At 43.6% G+C, this 20,920-nt stretch overlaps 1 protein-coding gene across 1 annotated transcript in view; it reads right to left on the bottom strand.

The window, feature by feature from the left end:
• Nucleotides 1–12,633: 12,633 nt before the first annotated feature.
• Nucleotides 12,634–20,920, bottom strand: part of T265_06756 (hypothetical protein) — a gene marked incomplete at both ends in the record, with an annotated part of 13,479 nt that continues 5,192 nt past the window's right edge. The window contains 6 exons of the mRNA XM_009172101.1: nucleotides 12,634–12,717; nucleotides 14,868–14,939; nucleotides 16,226–16,366; nucleotides 18,536–18,583; nucleotides 18,630–18,760; nucleotides 19,165–19,465. Coding sequence (XP_009170365.1) covers nucleotides 12,634–12,717; nucleotides 14,868–14,939; nucleotides 16,226–16,366; nucleotides 18,536–18,583; nucleotides 18,630–18,760; nucleotides 19,165–19,465 — 777 coding nt within the window. The remainder of the gene's footprint in view (nucleotides 12,718–14,867; nucleotides 14,940–16,225; nucleotides 16,367–18,535; nucleotides 18,584–18,629; nucleotides 18,761–19,164; nucleotides 19,466–20,920) is intronic.

Below are 20,920 nucleotides of genomic sequence, written 5' to 3' on the forward strand. Positions count from 1 at the left end.
CTTGGCATGATCTCGAATGAGACGTTTCTCTCTTTTCTCCCATATTCTTCTGTTACTCTTTCGCATTCATCGCTTGCACTCACTTTTTATGTTTGTGAGCATGCTCTTCAAAAATAAATGATACTAGTCTAACCGTGATATTGCTGGATTCCTGCCAATGGCCATTTTCTGGATTGTTTAAGTGCTACTATCCTCTCTTCGGGTTAAGTTTTCATTCAGAGTGNCCGATTAGAGTAGACACCAATGCTGTCGGCATTCCGGTGAAAAGTCGAAAGCAAGTAAGGAAGGGGGAATACACTTTCGAATCGAATTTTTGCGTTTCAGTCCTAGAAATTTTCGGCAAATCACCTTGAGGACCGGAATGCACCCAACATCTACGCCTCTTTTATCGTCTATTAGTCTATTATTGTAGTGAAATTTACTTCAGCATAACAGACTGGAGTTTCTATGAGTCAGCTGACCGAAAAATTGATCGAAGTTGGGAGCCAAGCCCGAAAGCCGGTCTTATCGACCGCAAAGCATATTCACCAGTTTGAACTCGATACATCGTTTACAACCTAACACTCCGAATTATTAGTCTTCAACGCTGGATGATAATTAATGACTTTCGGCCAGGCATAAAAGACTTTGACAAGTGCAGATAGTCTGCTGTGAAGATTCACACATGCTGATTCGTTGTTGTAGTCCAATTTAAGTTGCTAAGTTGTCCTTAACATGTCGCTGGTAGGATAAAGAAATGGAATGTGAAAATTCCGCAGCCTGTGTTCTCCAAGACTGATTCTTCACATCGGAAGCATGAAGATGTTCCGGAATGTCAGATTGCTTGTTGCAACTTAGAACAGCGGCTGCAGTGTTTTAAGGTGTACGTCGCTAGTTAACATTCCATTCCACTTCGTGATCCGGATAGATCATTTTCAGTAAAGCCTTGCACGGCACCTTAATCCCACATGTAGTTGTTGTGCTGATCGGCTTATGGCAGCTGGTGACTTACTGGCTTTTTTGTAGCAGCGCACGGCGGCAATAAATTACCGTCTGCATAAATCTGGTGAATTTTGCTCACGACCTTTGCTGCAGTTCTCACTTGTAGGTATTATGTTACTGGACACCACTACAAGCAACAGATTGGGACCAAAATGGTGCTCACTAGACGCTGTTTTGAAGTGAATGAATGCTGGCTAGCAAGGCGGTTCAGTCATTATCAGCTGCCAGAAACCGGATATTCGCCATGCAGTAGTTATAGCTGCCATAGTTTCGTACGCCGATGATTCGGGGAGTTGGGCTTAAGTAGCTACCCAGTGGAGATGATAGCTGATGCCGCAAATACGGGGGTTTTATAGGACTTTTAATTTGGGAAATCGGGAGCGGTGTTATGCATTGAAGTGAAAACCTTGAATGCATGAGCCCCACTGAGGGCGTAGCTGGGCCATGTCTGACACTGCCTCTAACCATTTGTGTTTCCCGTGCAGTCACACAACGGGGGTGGGGAAAACTCTCGTAGGTCTTTAGCAAAACAGGGCGGATAGCGACTTATAAGGTTGATGGGAAATTTCGGACCTCCCACCAGATAGGTTCAACATTATTTCGTACGTCAACACCAAGGCGCGCAGACAAACTAGACCTGGGGATGTCGCTTCATGAGTTGTAATCGATATTGCAATTAGTATCACACCAAGAAGTTCACTAGTCAAGAGCGACACTAGCGTTGCTCTCCGTGCCTTCTTCAGAATTGTGCGAACAGTGAGCTGGACAATCTATGAATTGGCTGAAAGCACGAAATTCTTTAGGTGTTTTGTAGCTGTGCGCCTTCCAGAGTTCGGTTCCCGTGCCCCTCTTGTGCTTGACTGGAGGCACCGAGAGAAATGGCAGCTGATCTGTTTCAGTGGCGTTCGTAATGTCAGTTTCTTTCCGGATTGTCTGGTCGAGCGTTTGGAGGCGTCGGCACTTCAGGATGCTTGCGATATGCCAGCATAACTTTTGTACGACAAGCATGCAGTTTTTACAGTTGATGATGACTAGGTTTCCTCCCTTTACCACTCATCCTCTTTTCACTATAGGTATAGTTAGATAAAGTTTGCAAATATACGGCAGAGAAGAAGCAGTGTCAGCACTGGTTTCGTTACTTCTAACGATAATGGGGACATCAACACCATAAATAGGGACGTTCAATATGTCGAGAAGTGTTGTTTACCTTGGGAGATCTGTAAGCTATTCCGGAATTCAGAACCTGTCTGTTCTAACGTTATCAACCGGTGATTCTTCAAGTTCCACCTGACGCTCATCCATTGAAGTTCGCGGTAAATTTCGTAAACAGCGCGTTACAGGCACAAAGTTAGTAAGATGGACGTAGTTGGATATCATATGCCACATTAAGTTACGATGTTGGGACGCATCCTATCCTCTAGGCCCAAGTACCAAGTGACTTTGAATTCCATTTATTTTTTCAGCAAAGTATTTGTGTGCGGTAAGACTGAAAGTGCACCAAAGTCCACAGTAACTCTAAATCTGGGCTGGCTACTGAGTATAAAGCGCCTTACGCAACATTGATGGGTATGATATTGTAATGATGAATTCCTCCATGAAAAAAAACAGAATGATCTGGTTCCATTTATTTCCTCGACCACATGAAAGGGACAAAGCAAGCTCCAGCAAAGAAGAAAAGATCATTCAGGTACTGCTAATTTTGCTGTTAGAAAGAACCAATGTGATCGTTTCATTAGTCAGTAATCCGCAGGAATGAATCCTACCGAGCGAGACCCGTAAGAAGAGAGGACTCTTTAGTCTCCGCCTGATTACCAATCAAACTTAACCACCTTTGGCCACCGCCTGATGGAAGCTCTTCTCAGAAAGGATGAAAATACGAAAACGCTTTTCTGTTCATGCTGTCAATTTGTCGAAATATATGTAGCTCGGGTGTGTTTACTGGTGGCTGATCGGATGGCAGTTGATCTGTTTTCCGAGCTTGGCAATTGGCTTACAAACGTTTCGTCCGCAGTCGAGGAGACATCGTCAGTGAGCAGTTGAATGGGTGCTTCCTCCGTGCCTAGCTGCGTTTATGTAGTTTTTTGTAGAGTATCTAATATCCTGTCATGTGATTGGCTAGTTGGTATATGCCTTCTGTTGCATTATGGTAGGACCGATCGTGATTTTGTTTTGCTGTGTTGTGGTCAGTATGTCTCTTATTCCATTGGTTTGTTGGATGGCTGTTTTGGGGTGTTCCGGTCTTCTGTTTGCACAACCAAGCAGAATCAAGGAAAGAAGACCACAACAAAACACAAACCGGGAACGGACCATTGAAAGGGATATAGAAAAAATGAGGGACTAAACCGTCAGACCCGATTAGGACGAAAGCCACGGAAAAAGCGGGGTAGATATCGTCGTCTCAAAGCTACAACTCATCAGTCACTCTGTAATCACAGGACGGGTTTCAATAACGGAGAAAAATCTCAAATAGACGACTTTTTCAGGATCTGTATGCGTTTCCTCCGACAGGGGATCAAGTTCCCATCCCATGTCCGGTCGACCGTGAGGGCCAACGCGTATTTATGTAGAACATTCTGACCGGCCATGCGCCGATAGCTGGATAGTCTGATTAACTCAACATCTGATCCAAACAAGATTTACACCCAGTTTGAATTTCTCAGCTCTGCAATAGTATAGCGATTCCGCGATCCGTCTGAGCATGGTCAAATAAAATGAATGGACAATTGACTTGCTCTCAAAATACGGGCTCAGATAGTGGTCTGAGGAGAAGGATACGTGGGCGCAGAAGAGCTAGCGGAGGAAAGGTAAAAGCGAGTGACAATTTGTGACTCACTGCATACTGTGTGTGATGTTCTTGCAAGCGGCTCTCATAAAGATAAAGTCGTCATGCAATCGGTTCCTGCGAGACACTATTTTGGCACATGAAAGAGTTCTAAACAGGGCTTAGTGCAAGTGATTTAGTCGAGGTTGAGGCTGATCTAGCAAGTATTTTATAAATTTATGAACCAACTATCGAACCCGATCATTGAATATTCTCTGGATTACCACTGTGCTTAAATTAGTGACTCAGATGCAGTAGCACTATGTGCTCATCAGCTCAGAGCATCTAATGCCTTTGTCTGTGTTGCACTATAATTATTGGTTGTTCCTTCTCACCACCTGCACTTTTTCGCATGCATTTTGGGTAACATCATCCTGATTGACTGTAAATTGGGTCTAGCTATGTGAACTAAAGCATTTGTTTGCAAAAATGTGAAGAATTTGATACAGTTGAAGTGGATAAAAATGTATGAAAGGTGCATTCACAACCCGCAAAGCTATTAATTCCCCGGGCGATGACTTGTTGGATTCACGACTTTTCTGGGTACACATGCGCACAATTGACTAATCCAGCTGTGGTTCGTTTCACTTTATACATCATGGTGAGAAACGAGTAGTTACGTAAACTGTGCTAGCGAATCTGCATGAGAGTGACTCGTATTTATTTGAACGAGTTAGAGACAGTACATATTGACTGTTTCAGTTGATTGGATCCAAAATAAGTTTCCAATACTTAAACCCGATCAGTTGAGCAGCGCTGAAGAGGAATCGGGCACCTACTGGACTAGCCTTGTGTACTTAGAACCTTCTAATCAACGCTTTAAATGTCTTCCTCAGTTTTGAACTGATGATAAAGAACTTGATGAAGAGGCTGTTACGTCAACTGTACTGGCTTTGTTAATGATAACTTGAAGAAAATAGCACTTGCTTTTCCAGTCAGTGAAATGATCATGTACCATACATCCCTCTCACGAACTTGGTATCTGTTGCCGCTTTTTAAAATTCTGGATTAACTTTCGTCTGAAGATTAGCTTCGAGAAATTTAATTGGATTATAGTTTGAACCAAAGCACCCGTTGGCTTATCCCATCTGAAATGGCACCACTACTTTCGCTTTCCCGAGCGTGCTTGTCGCGTTGTAAATTTTCGCCTGAAGACGATTCATCTTCGCACACGCTCGTGATCTGCCTTTTGTGGCCACATAATTATCAGCCTAACACAGCTTACGGTCTTTGTTCCACCTGAACAGAATAATACAAAGACGAAATACGCCCGCTTGCATATCAGTTAGGTTTTTATGGGCGGCTGAATTGAATCCCTGCTGGATTTCTCGTGTATGACGATCTGTTGGGGTTTTCGCTTCAAGCTTCATTCAAGAAGACATCAATCTCTTAGCTTGAGCAGTTTCACCGTAAGGGCAAACTAAACTGTTGCTAAAACTTACTACGCAAAGTAGTCGTTCTGTGAGCTGATAGTTGCTAGTTGCTACACAAATACTACTGAAACTAGCTCTGAGTAAGTCCCTTTGCCACGTGTTCATTTTCACCAAAAACTGTCATTTGCACAGCAATATGATTTTGACGGCGAAATCAGTTGAATGGAACTGAATCGCCCGCCTATGATGTTCTTCGTCAACTGAAATACGAAACAGCCTGGTGCAGCACATTCAGTCGAAGAACATTATAAACGAGAATTTCAACTGGGATTCATGTAAATCCATTGTGGGAACCATATCGCTACGTAAATGAATGTATCTGTCAATAATGGAGTTCAGAACAAGTTAGACGAATGCGTGTGCACGCGACCGCCTAGCAAGCTTACGAGTGATGTCAGCACGTCTACACACGGTATGATGGAACGATACAGACCAATAATAGAAAGAAATTTATCATCAGTAATCCGTAGCACGTTTATATAACGACCTCATGTATTGTGGTCTACAATCTTGGATGAAGCATCGGAAATGAGTAGTGTTCTTCGTGAGGTTGTCACAATGCCCACCTTCGGGAGGTTAAATGAGAACGGTGTCCACTGGCAAGTGGTGGATGTTGTGATCGGTTTAATGTGCGAAATACTGAAGTAACAAACCGTTAAGATTGACCTACTCGAATGAGAGGGTATGAGTTTGAATTGGTCGACCATCGGCTGTATGGAAAGTTAACAATGGACTCTGCATTCTCACTCATAAAGTTTGAAGGGCAGTGTTCAAATGTGTTCGGTTTGGCTGCCAGTTAAAAGAAAAGTTGCAAGATGTATCCAAAAAACGATTCAGCCTTGACCCTTGGTTTCTCCTGGCAACCTTTTCCTCTTACAAATATGAGCAATAACGAATTTGATGAGTCACCGCTAGGTACATTCAAGTATCTATAGAGTACCGAGTACTTTAGGACGACATTCACCTTTGAACCAGTTCAACTGCAATAGCACTGAGGATTTTCGGCAATCCAATAGAAGAAAACTTCATCAACACACATCTAACGACTTATCATTACATATTGGTAGGACCATATGTGTGACGTTCGTACGAGCTTCATTCGCGGAGCAAACAACCGCCTGGGACGTATCCATTGACTTATTTTAGTGACAGCTGATATGTCTACTATCAAGTACCATGGTTCTTTAACTGATTCTATACCAGAACAAAAAACACCCACTTGCAAAGTGTTATACTGGTAACGGGAAACACGGCTGAATCTCTCGTGTAGGATGTTCTTCCATTGAATTTGTCGCGCCCCCTTCATGTACGATATTCGAGATATTGCAGTATTTTTATTGAAGAAAATCGTAAACCGGAAATTCAAACAAATCTCCGGGTAAATGAGTGCAATGTATCAGTGAGGTCACATTGGGGACTTATTATCGAATTCATTCTAACAAGAACAGAAAACAAGTGCTACTGACTTCGAGAAATACACTCATTTGCAAATCAATTTAGTTTTCACGAGAGACTCAACTGAATCTCTCGTTTATGATATTCTTCAACAGAATGTGCTGCACACACGCCGCCTCATGTTTCAGTTGACACGATATTCGAGATATCGCAGTATATTTTTATAGAGGAAACTACTCACAAGATTGCTGAATACCCATCGGCAGCCATGACCGGTTTCGCCCATCTTGGGGCTCATCAGGTAGGCGCAGTACCCGAGTTTCCGTCAACCTTATGTTCTACTTGAACCAAAATTGAACCGTTTTCGAGAAATAAACTCATTTGCAAATCAGTTTGGTTTTCACGAGAGACTCAACTGAATCTCTTGTTTGGGTCCAATTTTGGTTCAAGTAGAACAAAAGGTTGACGGAAAATCGGGGACTGCGCCTACTCGATGAGCCCCAAGAAGGGCGAAACCGGTTGTGGGCTGTCGAAGAGTTTCGGCAACCTTATGAGTAGTTTCTTTCTTCGAAAGTACCAATGTCTGTTTTGAATCTTCTACTGTGTATTAACTGGTTTTGTGTCGATTAACTTTATAGACATTGTGCGTGGCATAATAAATAATATAGTGGCTTTTCGTTCGGGAACGTCGCACTGGATACACGAAGCCGCGCTGGACGGAGATAGGAAATGGGATATGTCGCAGTCACTTATCTAGAGTAGGGTTAATACAATTCCACGCATCTGCCGGATTGACTTCTCTTATGATTTAGCATGATCAGTTGTGGTAATACGTAGAATGTATGTAATCAGCTACCAAAAAACTGAACATATGAGGCTAAAAAAGTACTGTGATCACCACATATAGGGGGAACAGCAAAACTCTGGGCTCACGGTTGAACGGAAAATTTGCATTTATTTTGCAGTAAATGTTCTGCGCAAGATTACTATACTAATCTTGAATAGCCCAGTCATTCTGTCGAATCAGTTGACTCACCGCTCACTAGTTTAGTGGTTATTGAGATTTTGGGATCCCAAATGTTAAATTATCCGCTTTTGATTAATTTTGCCGACTTGACTTCCTCGATGCGATCGACGCTAAAAAGAATAACACTCAGTATTGATAGTTAATCGATCAATATATTTGCAGCAAGAATCGCTTGCGATTATGTAGGATGATTTCGAGGCATGAGAAGAAGTAATTAATTCAGAGGAACCTGAGGCAGACCACATTCAGGTTATCATTCGGAAGCAGTGTGTATTATCCAGGACGGTTGAAAAATTATGCAGATATGTAGTTAGACTGTCGAGCTAAGGACTCGTTCCATCGGCCAGTGAACACTTTTGTCTGAAGTACAAATCAAATTCATTCATTTGTTGATGCGTGAGCATTGATTGGGTTTGCTTTGAGTGAGAACTCATTAGCCTTTAGACATCATCTTGAAAACGTGCAAACACTTTATATCTGCCCGCTTTTACCTTCATTGTGCCCAAGTACCTTGGTTGATCGGGAGGCTCTTTACTAGTGGTCTTATTAATTTGTATGATAGCCATCCCAATACTTAAGTCGATAGCTCATCGATTGCGCGAGTAATACTTGCAGACAAAACTGCATACCGGCATGGAAGAAGAACCGTTTTGGAGATCAGGTAATACCCATGAGGCTTTGGAGCCCTTATCACCACGGAAAGCTATAATTACATCATTCTCATATGTGGTGAATACAAATCGATCTGACTGATGTGAAAAGGCTAATAAAAGTATGGAAGTGACGAGGGTCGAAACAGAGAATTGTGCTGTGTGTCAACAAAGGGAGAATGAGGCGATAACGGGCAACAGTAGGATGAGAATAGATTAGATCATGTGGTACGTGTATCCGATGATTTACATTCGAATATGAACGCTGTTATAAAGACGGACTGTCAACCTTAAACCTTGTCAATGAAAAACAACAATTAGAACCAACGCCGCATAGGCAAGTATTTAACTATGAACATGAATATGTTTACCAGATTGGCCAGTTAACGTAACCGCTTTCAAGTATTTTGCTAAAAAGGCTAAGTTTAAGCTTGGCTGAGCCAAAGAATGGTGTGCGTGCATGTGGACTACGATTTCGGTAAAGTTCCGTATAATTGACCCTGTAATAGATGAATAGGACTGAAATCAACCACATCAGACCAACTATTAGGATCACAGGTGCTTGAGGGTTCATTGACTGAGTTCATTTTGTAAGTGAAAAGAACCCCGTTGAATGCTAAACAGCGCACAACCAGAACTAACTCTGCTACACCAAAACGAATGGCATCGTCATAATCAGCAGAAACACAAGAGGAAACCAGTGGCGCTTCACTGCTCTACCAGTTTGTCAAGTTATTTGTGTAGAGCATTACCTTGGAAAGGAATTAGGCTGAGTTTGTGATTTGATGCTCAGATGCTGACATTTTCGCAACATGTTAACTGGATTCCCGCTTCAGGGGACAATATCTTGTTCCCGTTTAATCGTTAAAACTTCAACGAATAAACACACTAGTATTACAGTCACTGACAAAATGACAAATTTCAGTGGTTTTTTTGGTACACAAGTGGCGTTAAAACATTTATGCTTAAAACTTGGACGGTATTGGCCCAAACGCACCGACCGATGTTGAGAATGTCGACGGCTGGCGACGAACTTGACCATCATCACCAAGACAAGCACAGCTACTGCGTTCTTAACCAAGAATATGATGTGTTCCTAGGTAAGAAATCCCTACAGCTCTGAAGTGCACCGTTTGATGAGAAAACTAAACACTCAAAGTCAAACTGAGTAGCGCCAAGTTGAGTGATAACGCGCTCCAACCAAACAACCAAATCCATTCATACAGAACTATGAATTCTAATATTCAATCTGTTTGCCGAGGCTGCGGTGCACTCATTCTAGAAGCCAGTCTTTGGTGGTAAATCCATACTGCTCTTTTTCTCGGGCGAAAATAGCTAATTAATCATCCATTCTTCACACGTCGCGCATAGGCTGGACATGCCTACGCAGTGCGTGCACTGTGGAATGCACTTTTGCGTTTTGTGGTAAAACCAACGATCAATGTTCTCAGATTTCACATACACTAATTGGTGGTGGTAGAATTCCGAGAGTACAGCTGCTTTCATTTCTTAAAATGATCACGTGACTGCGTGCTAACAGGATTGTAGAATTTCCCAGGAGCAATGCAGATAGACTGTCAATCTGTTAAATTGGGAATGCGAGAAATCTCGAAACAGCATGTAGGTACATCATTCCCGTGCACACACACAAACATTTTGATATTTCGTTCACCTACATGCCTTCTAAAGGTAAACTTACTCGCCTGAGTTGTGATCGCTTAATCCCTGATCAATATTCATCCTTCTTCGAAGAGGATGAACGTCCTCCTTGGAAGTCTGCACAACCACTCCTGACCCTCCGACGAATTAGCGTATGAACCGTCGAAGATAGGGCACCTCTAAAAAGGTTATATAATCCAATCTCACATGTTCATTATGGACTACTGTACACGTTCGGACCTGCTGTGCAGTCGCATCTTTTGGCGCTCCGACTCCGATACAGTTTTCTCGGATCTATTTTGTCCTACAACGCTCACCGACATACCATTCGATTTCTCTTTGGGAGATCTATTGGAATATACCATCTATATTCATCTGTGAAAATTTTTTACGGTGTTCACGACTAACGGATTTACAACGTACGCGGCCTCCACATCCACGCGTACAAGTATACCCAGTTTTATTGGCCGTTATCCCGTTTCTACACTAGAAGAAAGCTGACGACGAGTTCTATCTAGTGCAGCAAATTGCACTAAGATCGGTGAAGTATTACGCGAGCTACCAGCTTTCATACATCCGCCGAAATTCATCCTACGTGCTACCCCACTTGCCCTGCCAGTGTCGAAACCGCACACACGATCCGCTCACCCGATGCAGGCGACCAGGCCGACAAAGAACCGCAAAGCGTCCACACCCACGCATACGTCGAACCAACCGACCAACACGTGCAAACGCGCAACGCGATCCGCTGCGCACACAAAGAACACGGCCGTGCCAAACCCGACCGAGACCTTGACTCATCCAATCATGGAACAATCACCTCACGGTCATTGCGCTGTTTGCCAACACACACACCAATATCCTTTGGTCATTGTAAAGCAAAATGCTTTTTAGACCAATATAACCTTGATTTACCTTGATTTACGGTGTGACAATTCGAGAATCTTGATCAACGAAGGATGATGAATCGGAATCGCACTGGCGATACCTGTTCGTTTTCCGCCTTAACTAGGTCGACTAATTGATGTTGCAGGAAATTCTCCTGTGATTTCCAGCTGTCCGCATATTACCGTCTATAATATTTACCTGATCATTAGGTGGTCCCTAACTAATAATGGCGATTAATTTAGCTCAGCAGTCCTCAATCCACGACGTGTGAACCACACATCTGAGAAGGCTTTACTCTTGTAGCCAATTAGATACGTCACGTGTGGATTCCATGACTGAAGGATGAGTGGCACTATATGCAGTTCAAGTGCGAGTGAATCGCACCGTCGATCAGGCGCTCATGGTCGAATGGTTACATCTAAAAGACTAGCTGGCAGATCCTGGGTCCGAGACCCCCTGGATTTGAGTGAGATTAATAAGGCTGATGAGTTCGAATGTGTATGAAGCAGCTGTATAGCATGGATCATCACATACAGGACAAAATCTTCTTGGAGAAAAATGTTGCAGGCTCAGATAATACAAAAGGTCATCGAATTGTCCGCCGAGCTAAGTACATCAATTATTGACGCTTCATCACCAGTCAATATGATTTCATTGGCCGGTTGTCCGGGCGCGAAGCGTCACTGGTTGTGCGTGTTAATATACGTATTGACAACCAGTGCTGACTTTCACTTATGACTGGTTGTTCTTTCGGTTGGCTCTACTGCTTGGCTTGCTACCCTACATCATGACTGATCGGTGGTCAGGTATGTTCATACTACTTCAGTTTGGACGGATGAACGAGCCTGAGACTAACCACAGAAAAAAAACTCGCACGGAGTATATGACATCTCGCAAAATGGAACTTCTCAGTTTAAAACATTAACAACTAATTTCATGCACGGGACAACACTTGCCATAATTTCAGGGAACCACTTTCTAGTACCCCAAAGCCTCTTGAAAAATTTGGAACTCCACTACTCCCAATGACACAGTGTGTCTACCCATGCTATCAGAGCCCAATTTAATACAGTAAACGGTCGCCTACCGACTTATGACAAATATTTGTTCTAGGACATGAATTAATTGGATTCATCAGGGTTAGCTTGCTGTGAAACCAGTGCTCTACTTATTTAGCACGCACGGCACTTTACAGACGCTAACTAAATCGAAAATAAAGTTTGACCCTATTAAGACAATCTTTCTGTCGATTGGGGGCGATCGAACATCCAATCAGTAAGATTTTAGTGGAGACTTCTTCTCGTTCATGCCAATTAAACCATCTTGCGATGAGAACCAAACTGATTAGGAGTTAATTTTTCCTGGTATCAATGGCTGGGACAGGTGATTGTTTTCCATAAGAATTAAATGCTATGGGGATCACCAGTTCCACCAAATGAAGATTACGTCTCGACGAAACTCCCGTTCAGTGATGTTCAAGACAACCAATGTCTCGGTAATGGTGGGAATATCCTAGCTTTCGTACAATCCAAGAAGGGATTTTCTCGGGTTACGTGAGTCACTCGCTATGGAGCTTGGAGAAAGTCCATCGCTCGATTAGAATCCGGAATTTCCCTTGAAGGAAGCCCCAATATCACCATGTTTTATTTGAACGTCATCGGAAACCAACTGAGAATATCAAAGTATTTGCAGATGTTCGAAGGTACATTGAATGATTACCACTGATCATAAAACTGAAACGAAGGACTGGTTCCCTGTTTATGCCATATATTTTTGGTCTCATAAACCGTAGCACGGCGTCAAACACATGTTCCCCATTATGTCATGGACGTTCAGTTCGTCAGCAATCCTCGATAAATTCGTCTACCTATTGGACAGCAGCATGAACTGGACGAAAAGTATCTTGAAGAGACCAGTGAGACAGCAAAAGTGTCTTATTGCCGGGTGAATAATGCAGAATGCGTGGATATGATGACCGTCCCCACAAAACGCCAATTTGACTGTCCCGATATGGACGTAACACGAGACTCATAAAGTTGCTGAAAACTGTTCGACAGTCCACGACCGCTCTCGCCCTTCATGGAATTCATCTGGTAAGCACAGTTCCCGATTTTCCGTCAACCTTGTTCTACTTCGATACATATTGCATAAAAATAGACAAATACACTCATTTGCAGACCAATTTGGTTTCATGATTCATCCGAATCTCTTATTTATGATGATTTTCAAATGATTGTGCTGCACCAGACCGTCTCGTGTTTCAGTTAAGGAACATCATAAACGAAAGATTTGGCGGGATTCAGGCGAGTCGCCCGTGAATGCCAAACTGGTATGCAAACGAGTGTGTTTGTCGTACCTCCGGCTATCTTCGTTCGGATAAACACGAATGGGTGAGCATAACCCCTAACCAATAGACAAGGGATGATGAGAGTAGTGTATAATCATCATCATCATCGACAGCAGGACATCAGTGTTCAACATCGATGTTTCACTGCCGTAGTAGTGTATGTCGAACCTAAAGTGGACAGAGGCTCACGGAGCGCTAACTTGGAATAACACTTCATGCCTATTGTATAGTTTGATTACGCGCAAGTAGCTCACAATTTTATTCGATGCGTCTTTTCCAGTGAGATAGGTCACTGCTGTTTTTAAACCAGGAGAGGCAAGACTGCTCTTGGGCATTGGTTCATCAAGCAAATAAACCGTGATATCCAGAAAATCATCCCAACTAAAACGTCATATAACCCGTCCTTTATTAAGTTGAAGTATATCACAAGTGAGCGACTTAACTGAGTATCTCCCAGAAACCAGATTAGTTTTCAAATGAGTGTATTCCGCGAACTGAGTCCAATTTGGTCTCAATTAGAACACAAAGTTGACGAAGACTCAGGTCTGCGCCTACTGGAGGAGACCCAAGAACAAAACGGATAGTGACTTATCAGAAGTATTCCCTTAGGAAAGAGAACTCAGTTCTTTCTTCTAAAGAGCACCAAACATCGCTGTGCCAGTAAGTCACACTCAACAGGGGAATTGACAAAACAAACCGACCACGTGTAATGGAATCACGGGACACAACGTATGGAGCTTCGCTTGTGACCATTAACCTATCCAGGAAAGAAGCAACCTACAAAAATGGTTATCAGAAGAGACAGCAAATTCACTTCCGGGTGCGAAGTTGGCCTGATTTGATGTTCCATAATCAAACGTAGAGAATTTCCGTACCGTTACTCATCGACAGGCTTCCCACAAAAGTGAAACCAAGCTGATTTGGACCATTTAGAACTAACTCAAACAGAAAGTAAAGTAGTACAGTATTACCCAATGCTTGGATCTATTTCACTGTATCTCATTCAGCGTGTACTGCATATAAGATAACATTATCCTGTAGCAATCATACAGTTTGCTACTGGAAAGTGCGACATAGCTGTTCCAAAATTACCAAAACAATGCTAAGGAAATAAAAATTTCTCCGGTATCCATCCATGCGCGGTGCAACTCGAAATCCGTACAATCATATGCAACCGGATGACTAAGGAATAGAAATGTCTCACGAAGAAGCCACGGGTGGAGTCGAATCACGAAACTCCTAATCACAATCTGCGTTTTAAACTGGGGAGGGAGGAAAGGACGTTTGACCCGTTACCAGGAACGGGATCAATAATGATGAACTCTCGCGACGGAGTGGGCTCTCTTTGGGAGATTTATGTAAACATTCCTTGCAAACAAACTCTGAATTGGGCTTAATTGCCAAGATAAATTCGTGACACACGGCCAAACCTGTAAAAGTGACCGGAGGAATTAGTTTCATTCTAAGTACTTAATTCAACTGGATACTGCCGGATACGCAGTAACCGGATTGATAAAACCGTACGCATCAAGTCACTCAAAGTAACCTATGTTTTCTGAGATAGAAAAAAGTTTATTTGTTCATTAAATATGTACAAATTCTGTTTGAAGTGTGTGGGGGAGAAGGGTGGTCAAGATGGACGCTTCTGCTTCCAAAATTTGCGCACGTCTTCATGTCCGGCTTTGGAAACAACCATTAAGCGTCGTTCGGGATTCTCCCACAAAAGAACACCAATGCTCTGGAAAAGTAGCAAATAAACGAACCGCAAACACCATAAGATATTGAAAATGAAAGACGAAACTCACATATCGAGTAGGGTTCCGGTAGATCACTTCTAGACTTTTCCGCCCGTAAGCTACAAAACAGTAAGCTCAAATGGATGGGGAATACATCGAGAACTCTACCAGTAGCTGTGGCGGGATGACGCTACGTCTACGACTGAGTGAGACGGCAATCACCTCTGTGAATCTACTGTACGCCAATAACTGACACGAAAAACACGAGATCGCATAAGGAGATGGACATCCGTGGGTTAGTACTAATGTTACGGAGTATGTACGGAATTTGTGTTTAAAACCACCAGTGCTACCCACAAGGTGATGACACGCTCTTTTTGTTCAAAAGCGATTCATTTATACGAGGCAATTCTTGGCCAGGAGCGAATACCTTGACACCTATTTGAGATAATGCCAGGGTTAACGGGAGAAATCCATTTGTCCTCGTGTCCCTTGGTTCCATTCCGCGTTGCGTCACACCACCCTGTATTCCAAGCACGCAGTCAGTAAATTTACGACCTACCGAGATACCTGATCTTCACGCCCAGATGTACCAGCATCATATGTTGGCAAAGTGCCAGTCCTGTTATCAGTCTTGTGATGCACACAGCTATAGCTAATAAAAGGGGAAGCAGAACACTTGTACAACATCAAACTATGTGCCATAAAAGATCTTAATATGTGTTTAATTTTTTTCATACAAACGTTTCCAAGTGTTATTCTGACGATACCCAGTAGGGATGCCCAGACCTGATAGCCATCAGTATTCAAGACAGCAAGGTTAGGTTTCAGAAATGCTGTTTCACTGGTGTGAAGCCGTGATAACGCATCTACGGAAAAAACTGCTGGGATAATAGCAAGACGGATGACGGAGGACGGCGTGAGACAAACACCTGACAGGACTCCACATTCATGGGAGGAAGCATAGAACAAGCCAGTTAGCATTCGCTCGACAGTCCACGACATCAACGATAACCCTAACAAGACTAGCTAAATATAACACACTACCCATAAGGTTGCCGAAAACGCTTCGATAGCCCTCAACCGGTTTTGTTTATCAGATAGGTGCTATCTCCGATTTCCTTTCAACCTTCTACTCTACTCGAACCCCAATCAGAAGGATTTCGACACGAAGCGGACCATCATAAACCGGAAAATCGGATGAGTTTCCATTCAAAACCAAATTTGTATGCAAGTGAGAATATTTGTAGGAAAGCTACCCTTAATTGTATCTAAAGGACTCACTCACCTTTGCAAAGTCTCGGACCATTTCAAAGTCTGCACTTTTCGAGAACTGTTCATAAAGACAGCCTTCTTGAAATACGAAACGATCTCGTTCCAATTCCCATAGACGAATTTGGTCGACCAGCGTGGGCGGGAGAATAGGAGGCTAGCGGGGAAAGAGAGAAACGATGGGCGGGATACTAGAAAGGAGACCTCGTCAAATATAAGATATAGTCAAAAATAATAAAAAAAAACGTATGCAATTGAGTCGAATCTCCATGACCAGAGACAATTGTCATGTCAACTCTCAGTCAGAGAGGACTACCCGCCGAACTGGAAGTTTCTTGTACAGGCTTGTCAGGATCATCGCGAATGGGTTATGCAGAACAACTTGGTTGTCGCACCACGCACAGATTCCCAGGACTTCTGAAAGCGCAGCAGTTAGGTGGAGATATCATACACCAAAGAAGTTTGTTTAATACAAGTAACGCTGACCAATGGGGGCGAGATGGCCCGACCTCTGCAACTCGACTTCGCCTGTCTAGGCTTGGACGACCTGGCAGTATCCCATCCCTTGTGCTTCCTCCGAGTGGCATGACAGTTAGGCACCGGAAGGGTGTTACAGCTGAACGTTTTTTTTACCAATGGATTTTGTTCGATACCGAAAAGTCGAGAAGCACTGCGTAGCTGTTCCATCATTGATGGGAACCATCGGCAGAGACCAAAATCCACAAGCCTCCGCGATCTAACATGACAGGGTTGGATAGGTACGTGATTGAAGGCTACTGCCGCTCAACTGCAAGTATTTGATGTTGACCAACCTCAAAAATAACGATGGGTTGCCGTAACTATTATCGTACCATTATAAATTATAAACGGATATTCAGTTGAGTTTACCACTGGCACCAAGTAAATTTGAAAATAAGTACATAACTTCCTAACGGTGCAGTCTGGTGTTGGAGTAAGAAACAGGTTGGATGGAAACTGAGAGACTAAAACCAACTCAGGAGCCCCAACAAAGGCGAAACCGAAAGTGGGCAGTCGAAGAGCTTTTGGAAAACCTATAAGTGCCGTCCCGTCACGAATGTCGTTCCATGTGTTACTAGAAGTAGTATTTGTGCAAGACATTCAAATGAAACTTGGTGTAAACTAGGAAATCGATTGACAATCATGCCACTGTGCTTTATTTGCTTTCTTGAACATACTACCGACGTCTTTCAAGTAGTGGGAACGTGGAATTTCGATTATCAAGCCTGTTCCATATGACAGCCGAGATAAACGGCCTGAACGGCAAATCGACAAGATTGATATCAACAGTCGGTGATGATACGCCCCATCGTTAAGCCAATTAGTACTGCCACCAACAACAGTGACAGACATAAAAACGACACACACTGGCGAGGAGCCCTCGAAACAAGTGTGATGGTGATAGCCTACCAACAAATTCCATTGTACCTTCACATCAAAGTATTCCACGGAAGATAAGTACAGAAAGTGCTACAAAGAGCTGAGTTGGTAGCTATATGCTGAAGCTCCGGTCTCTCGTGTAGGCCTGGGGCCTTCCAACGAGACAACAGGTATAGTGATCAAATTTGAGGACTAAACCAGGGTGGGGATTTTGAGTCACTCTTGTAATTATAAATTCTGGGACGTTGCGTGGAAGATATCGAACTCCATGGGTGATAGTCCCATACTGTTGAGAAGGAATCGAACAAACTAGTCAAAAGGTATGCACTCCAGGAGTTTGCAGGAATTATCGGGACGGGAGTAATAACGAAACGAGATTTAAGCATAATGAGGCATTATTTGACCCCTTCCAGAGAGTATCCACTCTTCGACAGGACCTCACACTGAGTAGTTGGCGGACAACAACACTGTGAATTCCCTCTGACTGTGCGGATTCCCTTCAGAGGTCTTTCCTGGAGAATAATGAACAGAGTTTGAGACACCTAAGCAGTGAATCCAATAACCAGAAGGTCAGCGTTTCAACCAACCTGGCTTTTCGACAGTTCTTATTTAAGCTTGGGCAACGTGGCAGTTTATCGGCCTTCGTAATTCGATCGAGTTGCATGGCAGCCACAGGCGGGCGTTTGCCTAGTATTCCTGTGCTTGGTAATCAACGACACTATTCAGTAAAAGGTGCATGGGCGACAGCAGCGAGTGTTTACCCATGAAAGTAGAAAAACATTACATAAGAAACATCTCAGTGCCCCAATCCGTCAAAGTATTGCCACACTTCCGCGGGTGACGATTCGGTGAAAAAAGCGTAGTATGTGAGAGCAATCAAAATCAGCAAAAAAGACACAACAAACCCCATTTTCAATGTCACGCTTACCTCACGAAGCATATCCGGATGAGCATTTGTTGTCAAGAAGGAAATAATCTAAACAGAGTAGAGCATGGTCATGGTGAGTGCGGGCAGCACCTACCTGGTCAGCTGTGATTCCACGGATCAGTGCCTCGCGAACTGAGTCACGCGTGATATCTGCGACTACAAGATTCGGGAATCGGGCACGAATTTTACTGAACAAACTGAGTAAGGCTGTTCGGAGGGGAGAATCTGGGACACGCGATGGTGGATGGGAATGAAGAAAGACATCAGTGGTTTAAACAGAGATAACTAGTGATATGAAGCATGAAATAACTAGTAAGTCTGAGTATGCCTTAAAAGGCTCCGTTTCCGAATGTTTGTCTAACTGATCCCTGCTAGGAACACTGGATATGTGGAGGTAGAGTTCATTCAAAGTCGAGTCATTCAAAGGCAAGAAGCACCAATTTGAGATGACTGAGAAACGAATAAACGCGGACTCAAGGTTGAAAATCAATGCTAATAGGGAGGTATCGGCACAAAAAGTAGCACAGCAAAATGGCTATGCATGACACAGATGGAACAACGGCGAGGCGTGACCGTTTGCACACAGGACGATTACTGTTAAACAACACGTGCAGTCCGGTTCGACCAACCTGTGTAAGCATAAAGTCGAAAATTGGTTTCCAGCAAAATGTAGCCGACATCACTTGTGCTGGACGCGGTCGGCTGCACAGAGTCTGTACCGTCGAGATGCGATACTCCTGTCGGTATGGCATTGAGGACAGAACCTGAAGACATCGCAGGCCGGTGGCATCGGGATCCAGAGAGAACGGTAGCCAATGGTGTGACATAGAAGCGCGGGGCAGTACGTTTCCGCTGATACGCAAGACCAAGTTCGCGCATCTGCTGAAGCACTTCCTGTTGGGGAGCAGTTAACGCATCAACTGGATAGCTCTGTGAGAAAACAGATAATGAAAACCTGTACCAAGAGCAATGATCGAAGGAGGACGTTGAAGCCAAGAGGACAATTAATACCGTGAGGTCAAAGTCAGTAACAGTCAGTAACAGGCAACCAAACCGCCTGAACTTGTATACTAGGGTGTTTTAACAACCGACGGGCCTTGTTTCGCAAGTGGCTGGTGGAAAAATCGATCGACGAAGTTGGTCTGGCATCAAGGTGCGCTCCGAATGGTCAATAATGCGAGTCCAGTAACTCATCATATTTCACCATCACTTGGCGCAAGTTCCAGGTTTCACTTGCACAAGCGAGCTGGTCCTCCATTGTTGCAGCTGTGTTCCACCCAAATAAGGTAGATTAGTACAGTTTTTGTCTTGTTTTGGCTGTGAATCCACCTTTTGCAGTTTCATTGCTGTTCTACCAGCACACTTCAGAGTACCAGACAGATTAATGAGCTGAGGTATTATCGTTACTTCAGACACACAATACGAAACCTGATATATTACTGGAAAAGAGGTAACAAGGTAAACTTCAATTATTGTCCCGGGTATGTTTCAAACAATGCACAATCATTGCTGACATTGAAAGTTCGATTTTGACGGAGACATTTTGTGTTTTCCGTAGTAAAACACGTTTCCAGTTGTAATACAGTCATCATCATCATCGACAGTATGACATCAGTGTTCAACACCGATGCTTCACTGCCGTACACCCATGATTTATTTGCCTTACTTATTGTAAAGAAAAGAGTAAAGGTGGACCGAGAAGGGATTTAGTGCCAGCTTACCACAATCATTCCGGGGTGCATATACCTCTAGATATTCACTCGGCGATCTGTATAGAAACTAACAACAAGAACGCAACTGACATCGGTCGGCAGCCACATCTTGCAGTGTCTTCAACCAGGCGCAGTGAGGATCGCGTGTCCACATCCTGAAAGGTGAGTAGCACCGACAGCACCGAAGCGCTTCGTGTTTTTTCATACCCCTATGCTAGCCCAAGGTTTGGCAGCCTCAGTGCTTCCGCCAATCTGAGTTGACATGGAAAACACCACACTCTTCGGTAAACGATGGCTAGGCATACGAAACACATGTCCCAACCAACGCAGCTTCTGGTGCTGGACACATTCTTCAATGGAGCCATTGAACAACCGAAAACGGACGTTCTACCTGCCTCATTACGGATCCTACGATAACGACTAACAAGATCTATGGTTCTGAGACAACAACAACCTGAAGATGTCTCAGTTCCGCTGCTCGAACAGGTCCAGTCTCACAGCCATACAACAAAACAGCCCGTACTGTAGCTTGATACACACGTCCCTTCAGATTCAGAGATAAACCATTCTGACGCCATAAGTGTCCCAAGTTAGCAACCGCGGCCCAAGCCTTGCAGGTTCGTGCATTCACCTCATCTGTCACACTACAATCAGAACTAATACAACTTCCAAG

The sequence above is a fragment of the Opisthorchis viverrini genome, assembly GCF_000715545.1.
Source record: "Opisthorchis viverrini unplaced genomic scaffold opera_v5_146, whole genome shotgun sequence".
NCBI classification, from domain to species: Eukaryota; Metazoa; Platyhelminthes; class Trematoda; order Opisthorchiida; family Opisthorchiidae; genus Opisthorchis; species Opisthorchis viverrini.